This window comes from Podarcis pityusensis (genome assembly GCF_964106645.2).
Source record: "Podarcis pityusensis genome assembly, chromosome: 7".
Lineage (NCBI taxonomy): Eukaryota > Metazoa > Chordata > Lepidosauria > Squamata > Lacertidae > Podarcis > Podarcis pityusensis.
In genome coordinates, this window is record NC_138031.1 from 27,431,323 (window position 1) to 27,442,318 (window position 10,996).

General features: G+C 42.1%; 1 protein-coding gene across 2 annotated transcripts; it reads right to left on the reverse strand.

Annotated features, from left to right (window-relative positions):
- Nucleotides 1–732: 732 nt before the first annotated feature.
- DECR1 (2,4-dienoyl-CoA reductase 1) lies at nt 733–10,927 on the reverse strand. 2 transcript variants are annotated; one of them, XM_081013915.1, is made up of 10 exons: nt 10,798–10,927; nt 8,538–8,725; nt 6,566–6,623; nt 6,346–6,432; nt 4,958–5,105; nt 4,615–4,714; nt 3,133–3,205; nt 1,850–1,996; nt 1,390–1,452; nt 733–952 (listed from the first exon to the last, which is right to left on the reverse strand). In XM_081013915.1, exons 1-10 carry the CDS (start codon nt 10,876–10,878, stop codon nt 893–895), a joined length of 1,005 nt encoding a protein of 334 aa, XP_080870041.1. In that variant the 5' UTR covers nt 10,879–10,927; the 3' UTR covers nt 733–892. The 2 variants fall into 2 exon arrangements, with proteins under 2 accessions (XP_080870041.1, XP_080870040.1); XM_081013914.1 differs by having other exon boundaries at nt 10,689–10,827.
- Nucleotides 10,928–10,996: the final 69 nt, after the last annotated feature.

Sequence of the window (10,996 nt, forward strand, 5' to 3'; positions counted from 1 at the left end):
TGCCAACTAGGAAAGTTTCCACATCCTTGTTGGTATTGGTATAGCTGCTCCAGCTCTTGTGTGCGTTTTCCCCCAGTCAAATTCACCTTAAATTTTTTTCCACAGAAGCTGTGTGGTTTTGTCAACACAGTGGTACCTCAGGTTAAGAACTTAATTCATTCTAGAGGTCCATTCTTAACCTGAAACTGTTCTTAACCTGAGGCAACACTTTAGCTAATTGGGCCTCCCACTGCCGTCGCGTGATTTCTGTTCTCATTCTGAAGCAAAGTTCTTAACCCGAGGTACTATTTCTGGGTTAGCAGAGCCTGTAACCTGAAGTGTCTGTAACCTGAAGTGTCTGTAACCCGAGGTACCACTGCATTTGATTACTGATGCAGTCACCTCAACAATCGTTCCATGATATCACTGCATCTCAGGGTCACAGATCAGATGATGACCATATTCTCACAATATTGCCATATTGCCACAAATATAGGGAGTTGTGGGTGGGTGGGTGGGATGAAGTGCTGTCTCTCTCCTACTCATATACGTAGTTGCCTGATAATAACTGAAGTTTCTCCTGAGATGCAGAACTGCTTGACGCAATTGCTTGACTTCAAACTCTAAAACCAAAACTCAGGCAAGATACGAGGCCTCATTCTAAACTGGCATGCTAAACAAAGTTTTGGTTGTTTTTTTTTTAATATCACATACCAAACCAGCCCCCAAATGAAACCACACCTTATTGATCAATTTCTGTTATGATGCTTATTTAAAAAGTATTTAATATTGTTCTGCATGTAAATTAAAATTGTTCAGCCTTGAAAATGTATAAAAGTCAGTCAATTAATACCAACATTAGTGAAATTTATAATGCTTGAATTTCTATATAAAAATATAGTTTGAAAGAAAGTTATGAGCCTTTCGTTTTCCTTATCATTTCTTCCATCTTAGTCCATTCTTCACTGGTAACCTAGCATAGAAAATAAAACATTTTAGATGAGATACTACAGGTTTTTTCCGTCTTTGAGTTTTATGCAGACATAATGGGCACAATCAAACATCTTTCCCCATTGAAATGAACGTGATTAAAAGCTTACTTTTGACGGGATTGAACCCTAAACATATAATTTTATACATTTCTGATGTTCAGGTGTGAGTGCCAGTGCTTACATCGCCAAAACAACATTATCCATGCACAAGAGGGAGGTATTAGAAGGGTGGAGGGGGTGTGGGCTTACAAACTCCGTTAAAGGGGGGGGGAATAGTGAAGACACAAACACCCTGAAAAAACTGCCCAATGAAAATGGAGCATTGTTTGGTGACATTGGAAGGCAGGGTGACAATTTCAAAAAGACACAGAGCATGCGGCAACATTTTTTTTTGCCGATCCGACTTGCAAGTTATTACCTTGGTTAGGTGATTAAACTCTCCAGCCATAGAGACGTATTCACCACCATCCATTCTAATGACCTGCAAGATAAAAGCACATTTTCCCCCATTAAGCCACTCCCAACAATAATTTGAACTGGTTTCAGTTGAACCAATATGCTAAGGAAGCCTAGTATGGCCAAATAAAGTACTTTTAAGTCATTAATGTTTTCTATTTAGTAAAAACAAAATGGAAAGCATCATTCAACAGAACTAGTTATGCTAGAATATGCACAAACTGCTTTTTCCATCAACTAAAGCCGCACATAATTTTAAAGAAGTCAAATTCCCAATGAATTTGCATGGAGCTTGTCTAGCCACAAAGAAAGCATTTAGCCCCCTCTAATGGGACCAGGTGGAAATGGCTTCTGGATCACAATATTCTAGCATCAGTAGCAAAGAGATTCGGGCACCCCTAGCAACTAGAATGATAACTTACTGCTCCGTTAATCCAACTTGCATAATCACTACAGAGGTAGGTGGCAAGATTGGCAATCTCTTCTATTGTTCCCAGACGCCCACAAGGAATTCTCTTGATCATTTCTTTCTCAAACACACCTTCTGGGTCCAAACGGCTGAAAGCTCCCTGAGGAAAATTATCAAGAGAAACTATTGCTTTCGGAACTCTGCTAGAGGCCATCTGAAAAAGTTTTATACTTAGCAATCATGGGAAAAAGTAAAGTGACTGTGTAGCACAGATCAAGCAAGTGTCAAATGGGGAAATAATGTGGGTAACTCTAGTAGACTTGTATCTACTGAAACACTAAATGCCATACATTTCGCCCAGGCAACCATATCACCCAGAAAAATACTCCTTAATGAGCCAGAAAACAACAACACAAAAAAACTATGTTAGATATGTATAACATGTAAGTTAGATAATAACTGGGGTAAGTAGATAATAATTTATGCCATGAGATTATCTATGTTAATAAGTATTTATTATTATAAAATGCATCTATAGGATGATTTTATTTTTTGAATTGTATATGTTATATTATGTATTGACATATATTGTTTATTATGTTCTATTTAGGAACGTGGGTGCTGCCGTGGTCTAAACCACTAAGCCTCTTGGGCTTTCCGATCAAAAGGTTGGTGGTTCGAATCCCCGTGATGGGGTGAGCTCCCATTGCTTTGCACAAACTCCTGACAACTTAGCAGTTCAAAAGCACACCAGTGCAAGTAGATAAATAGGTACCACTGTGGTGGGAAGGTAAATGGTGTTTCCGTTCACTCTGGTTTCCGTCATGGTGTTCCGTTGCGCCAGAAGCAGTTTAATCATGCTGGCCACATGACCCGGAAAGCTGTCTGTGGACAAACGCCGGCTCCCTTGGCCTGAAAGCGAGATGAGCGCTGCGACCCCATAGTCGCCTTTGACTGGACTTAACCGTCCAAGGATCCTTTACCTTTTTTTTTACCTATTATGTTTTATTTATTATGCTACATTGAAAACTGTCCTGTGGCCTTTGATGAAGTGGTATATAATTTTACAAAGTTGTTGTTTTTTTAAAGAGAGAATGAAGATGGATAATGATTATGTGTGCTTCCAAGTTCTATTTAAACCAGTATTTATTTGCACCTCTCCTTCACAAAATGGTGCTCAAGGCAGCTGTGAGATCTGTCTCAAGTAGAACTGAAATTGGGCTCAGAGACCCAGTCACTAAAGTCAATCTGATGTCTCGGCCAGTTCTTTAATGTCTACAAAACATGATCATGTACCTTAGTCTTTATTGGGCCTGGTTGAATCACATTGAATCTCATGCCATATTTACCCCATTCCGCTGCAAGAGACCTAGAAATTCATGAAGAGACTTTGTAAGTATTCAGCATATAAAGAGGATTAGAAGTAAAAATAAAAATGTATCTGGGCTTGCACACTAGGTTTTCTGTTCATAGGTCCCTTCCCAATGGAGAAGAATTATACACATAGAGGGGAAAAACATTTTCCAAAAATCGTGGGGAAATAAGGAGGAAGTGAATAGGAAAGAAGGAACTCTGATGGGATAGACAAATGAAGCAGCTTCAGCAGGTGTTGGGGTAACATGAAGTAAGGTTGCCCCTAGGGCAAAGGTTGCCCTTCTCTGCTGTAACCCTACCCTGTTTGTGGGCTACGTCCACTGAGGATAATGCAGGAATTCCTGAAGGTTATGAATCACGTAGATCTGTTTTAATCATAGTTCAAGCAGAGGCAGCTTTAGGACTGGTTCTGCTGCACTGGGTGCTGAGCCTAAGGGGCGCTGCTGGGCAACACAGCTATGGTCTGGTGAACTGAGCAGAACATAAGGAAAGAGGCAGGGGGAACTGAATTCTGTTCTTGCACAGGGCACTGAAAGGCCAAAGTCCGCCTCTGATTCAAGCACAGTTTGGGGAATGCATTCGACAGCTGGAATGCGACTCTGGTAATTTGGCTGCTTTTGATACCTTTGATCAAGTATCCTCTTGGACTGCCTAGGCAGAATGGGTATTGGGGTTAATATTTTATCCAGCCCTACCTACGGGGTCATGTCCAGAAAGCAACAATGGGAGACTGTTTCAGCACCACGGTCCTTGTACTATGGCCTAAAGCCATACAATCTTGTCCACAATGCTGTTTAACATCTACAGTCATACCTCGGGATAAATACGCTTCAGGTTGAGCGCTTTCGGGTTGCGTTCCGCGGCGACTCGGAAGTAACGGAGTGTGTTACTTCCGAGTTTCGCCACTCGTGCATGTGCAGATGGTCAAAATGACGTCATGCACATGCGTGGAAGCGGCGAAACGCAACCTGCGCATGCGCAGTCGCATCTTACATTCTGTTCAGGATCCGAACGGGGCTTTGGAATGGATCCTGTTCGCATCCCGAGGTACCACTGTATATGAAGCCATTTGGATTTGAACTTCTGGCACCTACTGAATAATTTGATACTCCAGCAGGCATTTTAACTGAAGCCTGATTTTATAGTTCTAACCACTGTTAGCCATTTTTGTATTGTATTCCTTGTAAAACATTTTGAGGTTACTGTGGTTAAACGGTATATGATTTGTTAAAATAAAATAAAAACCCAATGAAAATGAATTTGTTGAACCCACCACAATGGCAAACAGCCACTTCTCACTCCAATTCTAAGCTGTCTCATTTGGGTTGGTCTATTTCAGCCTTATGAGGGAGTGTTTAAAAATTTTTTAAAAATGAGGGGGACGGGTGCTGACAGATTGCTTACTTGCACAGGCCTTCAACGCCGGCTTTGGCAGAAGCACTTGGCGACACAAACCCTGACCCACTTTCTGCATAAATTGTGGTGATGGCTAGAAAGGCTGCTCCTGGAAGATGCAAGATTTTTTAAAAATTAATTATATGTATTGCTCTCCTTTCCAAATTATCAGTTTCCTAAAACAGGTCAAATCAATGAAGGAGAGAAACAGTGAAGGTTTGACTCTACAATTCTATGAAAACAAAGCTTGAGGTTTTCAGGGTTCTAAGAAGGCTCCACCCCCCAAAAATCTATTTCTTGTCCAAAATGGTATTCAGCAAGAAAAGGACAAACTCTGTCAATCTCAATTTACCTTTTCGAGCTTTAATCAGTTCTTTTCCTATTCCCAGAGTTATATAGGCAGTACCGTTAAGAACAATATCTGTGATTGTCCTCCATGCATTTGGAGAAAGACGTTCAGAAGGAGATACAAAATTTCCAGCTGCATTATTTATTATAACCTGAAAGGGAGAAAGAAAGCTTAAATATTTGCTGAAATCGGTCTTCTGCACATTTAAGATAGTTGGTGGTGGTTTTAGAAATTCCAGGAGAATTTTTACATAAAAACAGAGTGGCCCAGTTCACACATGGTTTAGCACAAATGACAAGAGTGCAGGTTCCTGGAGGGAAGATCAGAGCCATACTGCTCATTCCCTGGTCCTGCTGCCACCCCACTGCTTGGGGCTAAGACATGGTTTGCCTCTGTGCTAGAACTGAACTAGGGCTCGTGGTTTGTCTGGAGCAAGACAAACTACGAGCCTAGGTTCAGATGTAATGCTAATCCAAATTGTGGCTTAACATCAGCTAGGGAGGCAGCAGGAGGACTGGGGGTGCAATGCTTCAGGTGACAATTTCAGTCCAGGAAACCATATCTTGGTTCATGTGTGCTGAGCCATGGTTTGGCTGAAAGGTACACACACTCCGAGTCAGTATAACCTACCAGAACCTTTGGCAAAAGCAAAAATCAGCAGCGCAGAGAAAAACCAAGTAACCATTTTGGTTTTAAAAGCTTTCGCATCAATTCTAGTATGTGTTCCAACCAAGCAAGCAACGCCAGTCAACCACAGTTGTCCTTTTGAGTTTAACTCACGAGGCACAAACAAAGAGATGGTGACTTTATCTAACTGCCCTTTGGCCAGTAAGAAGTATATTAGAGCAGTGGAACCCTCCATTAACAAAAAATACATCTCCTATCCACCGCTTTCAAAACTTTTAACAAGCTAATTCCGACAGCTTTGTGATGCAAGTTGGAGCTGCAGCAAAATGTTGAAGCGGTGAGTGCTCTCATGCGGAGATCCAGGCAACCAGCCACACCTTCTTCCAGGATAGTCCAATCTATTTGCCTTCACAACTGTCAGTAAGCACTGTGTGGCCACTGAGCATGCTCAGTCCTCACTAGGATGTGGGAGAGGGTGGGGGTTCATGTGTGCACACTGGTCCCATCCCAGTTACATCAAGGTCATGTCGACACCAGGCAGTTAAAGTCCACAGCTTCCTCAAAATACTGCTGTGACCTATTCCCATGGATTTTGTTCTATGGGTAGATTCAACTGAACATTTACTTTTGAAAATTCTTTCAGAATCCTTTTCAATTCATTAGCTTGCTTACATTTAGAAGTTTTTTTTGTTTTTTTCTTAAATGCACACTGGGTTGGATTTTTCCAGTAATGATTAATCAAAGTTTTGAATTAGGATACTCACACTGGGATGTCCAGCCACTTCAATTAATTGAGAAATTGCATTGCTAACAGATGCTGGATCTCTCACATCACACTGAACTGCGTGGACCTGTGTAATAAACTAATATCAATATATCCACTACCAGCAGAAGAAGAGAAAAAGAAAGAATTAAATATATTCTTACATGCATAAAATCCCATGACTGAATGCACCATTAATAACATTTGTTATTTAACAATACCTTATTTCCCGTTTTAGAAGAAATTTCTTCTGCTGTTTGTTTCAATACATCAAGTTTCCTATAAATAATTACACATTACGGTTGAGTTTTCATTACAGCCATATACTGTACATCAAACTTCTGGGGTTTCTTTCTTAGTGTTTTGGTAAAAGCTTAGCAGTGATTCCATGTGTGATGTGGCAGACTGACAATGAAGAGCTTTGTCCAATGCTTGTCCCATTCACAGCAGACTGACTGAGATTAATGGATCTAAGTTATTAATGTTCATTCATTTCAGTGGGTGTACTCTAAGTAGGACTAGCATTGGACGCAACGCAGTAAGTTCTATTTCAGACTGAAGTTGCTGTTGTGGAAACATCTTATTAAATACAACCAGAGGTTTCTCATTGGGGCGGCAGATACACTTAGTGCTTGCTCTTTTATTTCTGAGGCTCAAAATTCATGTCCCCCCTCCCCCTGCTCAATTTAAACCCCAGAGGCTGGGTCACACTTAGGGCAGAATTTTACCTGCACCCTTAAAGGAGTAAAATGTTACTTACATTTCACTATATCCCAGGAGCATTTAACATCTATGAAGATTTTACGATTTTAAAAATAATTTTTATTCCTTTTTGTTCCTACAAATAAAAGTTCATGTTTGGATGCAGTATTTTGCCTCTCTCAATATTATACCATTAAACAGAAACAAAAATATTGTTTAATAATATTTTCCTATACAGTCATACCTCGGGTTACAGACGTTTCAGGTTGCGTTTTTTCAGGTTACAGACGTGCCGAAACCCGGAAGTACCGGAATGGGTTACTTCTGGGTTTTGGCGGTCATGCATGTGCAGAAGCGCTAAATCACGCTTTGCGCATGCGCAGAAGACCAAATCTCAACCCATGCATGCGCAAACGTGCAGCTGCGGGTTGCGAATGCTGCAGGTTGCGAATGTGCCTCCCGCACGGATCACATTCGCAACCCGAGTGTCCACTGTACACATAAAAATGTAAGGATGTCATTGCACAGCCCTTATTGGAGGATTTGTATTGCCTAATGGATTTGTATGAAGTTAGAGTGGGAGCCAAAGAGAAGGCAGGTTGCACAATCCAGAAGGGAGGGGCACTGAGAGGGGAGAAGTGGTAGTTTAAAACGATGGCATGAATTTGAATCAAGCAGGGATGGAGATAACAGAGAGGAAAATGGGGGTTTCAAACAACAGCAGAGGCTTCAGTAAACTAGCTTCAAACAATGGAATATCTGAGGGCTTTGCATCCTTTATCTCTCTCGCATGAGGCAGCTGAGGAATGGAAGAGAGAGACAGGTTTGACCAAAGCAAGAATGGAGAAACACTGAAAGCGGAAAAGTGGATGTTTAAAAACAACAGCAGAAATTTGGGTAAAGCACACTGAGAGGAAAATTTTCAGTTCTGAACAACATAAGAAGATGCAGGTCACCATGGGGTGGGGTGGGGTTGTGGCACAAAAAGAGAGGGGAGGAGGCGTTGACATGGGGGCGAAGGTTAAAACAGGGGCGGAAAATGGAGCTAACTCATTCTTATGAATTTAGTTCAGTCATGTTTTTGGGCACAGTCACACTTATTTAGGTAAACAAACGGCGCCCCCAAAAGGACCCCACAGAACAAAAATCCAGTTCTGAGTCTTGGTGTGGTTGTCTGAATGGTCCTTCAGAGTCAATTCACAACACACTGCTCAGTGAACTTGGATTTCTTAAATATTGCCTAACTGCTTAAAAAAACCAGAAGAATCCATTGCGCAATCCTAGGGTTGCATCCCACAAAGTTAAAATGAATGGGCCTAAGTTACCTTAGCGCCATTGAGTAGGACTAACACGTCTACCCTAAATGTGTTTGCTTCCTCCCTGTGCTCAGAGGGTCTTAGTGCCAAGTAAGTGTGCAGAGGACTCCATACTGAGAACTGTACTCTCCATTTTAAAAGACTACATCATGCAAAATGGAATAGATGCTCTTACCGGCTTGCTATAACACACTCTGCTCCCAAAGCAGAAAGAGCAGCTGTCATCCCTTTTCCAATGCCAGTGCCACCTCCTGTGATAAAGGCCACTTTGCCATGAAAAGTATCTGATGGCAGCATCACTTTCTGAAGTGGTGCAAAAGCACGATCAGCTTGATACATTACTTTTGTTCCATGGCTTAAAAGCTGAAAAAGGGAAAGAAGACAATTTACTATGTTTTACAGGTTAATAAAACCTAGATAATTCCCAGCTATAAAGCTACTGTGGATATAGTTATTTTTTTAAAAAACACCATTGATGTGAATACCAATAGCAATACTTAGCATCTGTGTATAGCACTTACAAGTTGAAAACTTTATGTCGTGGGTAGGCAAACTAAGGCCCAGGGACCGGATCTGGCCCAATTGCCTTCTAAATGCGGCCCGCGGACAGTCAGGGAATCAGTGTGTTTTTATATGAGTAGAATGTGTGCTTTTATTTAAAACGTATTTATGGGTTATTTGTAGGGCATATACAGTGGTACCTCAGGTTAAATACTTAATTCGTTCCGGAGGTCCGTTCTTAACCTGAAACTGTTCTTTACCTGAAGCACCACTTTAGCTAATGGGGCCTCCTGCTGCCGGAGCACGATTTCTGTTCTCATCCTGAAGCAAAGTTCTTAACCTGAAGCACTATTTCTGGGTTAGCGGAGTCTGTAACCTGAAGTGTATGTAACCCGAGGTACCACTGTATAATATATATAATATAGTCCAGCCCACCACATGGTCTGAGGGACAGTGGACCGGCCCACAGCTGAAAAAGGTTGCTGACCCCTGCTTTATGTGCATTATCTAATTGTAAACTTTACAGCATGAGTGAAGAATTGGCTCTGGCCAGCAGACCAGATCCTTAATCTCCCCCCTGTCACCCCACCCCTGGGATGTTTGAAGTAAGGAAGCCTGGGGGGTTTAATTAGTGCTGTGGTGCAGAGATTCTCAACAACTACATTATATCAACTCTGTAAAGTAAATCTGATTTATTTATTAGGCCCTTCTGAATCAGGCCTAAGGTCCATCTGTTCTCACAGTGGTCAATCGGCCCATGGGAAGCTCACAAGCAGAACTTGAACACAACAGCACTCGCCCTACCAGCAATTCCCCATACTGTGGGAGGGGGAGAATTGACCTGAGAGTTGCTTGCCTAATGAGCTTCTCTCTTAACCATATACCAACTCTCTATGAACAAATACAAAAAATATTACCCAGCCCATTTGAGTGAGTGCTGGACATTCATGCCATCCCACATTTGATAACAGCTTAAGAAAACAACTTTTTAAAGAAAACTGTCATTCTCAAACACCGGGTTCAAAGTTCACATTCCTGCAGCCTGATCTTATCTCCATTTAGAGCACAGGCTTCAAACAAATAGCTCTGGATTGGCCAACAAGCCTCTTAACTGAGCTCAGTAAACTGTTCAAATGCTGTGGACTTCAGTATTGAAACAATTCCCACTGAAACCAATGGAGATCATTACAATGAGCTCCGGACTCTGGAAAAGTACTGAGCAAATGCCAGTTAAGCAATCTCCTATTTAGCCACAAGGGTGGGGTGGGGGGTCCAAAAAGCTGCTTCAGCCTGCATAAGGAGCTTTTTCTACTGTGGAATTTTGGAATGAAAATCTGAGCAGCTGATACCCCGCCCCCTAAACACTGCAGAATGGCAGTGGTGGCATTATAGTTCTCTGCTGCTGGTACATATGCTGACAAGTGGATTAATCTTGGCATGATCCTGCGAATGAACGTATTTTTCAGCACCTTTAAAGGCTGTCCCATTTTATACTGTCCTACCTTTTGTTTTTGACATTTTACCTTTAGTTAAATAATTAAGATACAGATATATAGATATACACACACTATTCTTAGTCAATTCTTAGGGGCAGAATTTGAGGGTAATTCCCATTTAAATGAGGTGTGCGTGTGTAATGTCATGTGATCGATTATGCGGGGTGGGGCTTACCTCCCCCCCCCCCATTTTATTGAAGTTGGCACCCCTGCATATACACACAGCGCCTTGCAAGCAGAAAACTAGCAGAGCCAGGGAGAGGAGTGGTCTTTCTATGTAAGGGGGAGATTTGCTCCTCCATCCGATGCATAAACAAATTTATACATACTGTATAGCTTAAAGGCAGATGTTTCGCAAATTTACACCACTTATTCCCGTCGGGAGGTGCGGCAAATTTCCAGCGTATGCATATCCAGGCGGAGCACATAGCACCTTACCCGTACAGGTGAAGGAAGCAGCCGCGGGACTAGCCTGGCCCGCACTCCGCACGACACACTTAGCACCGCTGCCAACGCCATCTTCCCCTACTTCTGAGTCCTGTCCGAAGAGGGAGTTCCTCTAAGCCCCGCCCCCGCCTGCCCCGCCCCCTCAAAGTCCAATCAGAGATGGAAGGAGAAGCTGAAGGGTGGGGCTCGA

Excerpts from the sequence above, each read along its gene's own strand:
- DECR1 (XM_081013914.1), bottom strand. The coding sequence starts at position 10,787 with ATGTGCTCCGCCTGGATATGCATACGCTGGAAATTTGCCGCACCTCCC. Across the intron at positions 4,715-4,957 it reads ACTGATTAAAGCTCGAAAAG|GAGCAGCCTTTCTAGCCATC; the intron begins GTAAATTGAGAT and ends TGCATCTTCCAG. Across the intron at positions 3,206-4,614 it reads GGCGTTGAAGGCCTGTGCAA|GTCTCTTGCAGCGGAATGGG; the intron begins GTAAGCAATCTG and ends ATGAATTTCTAG.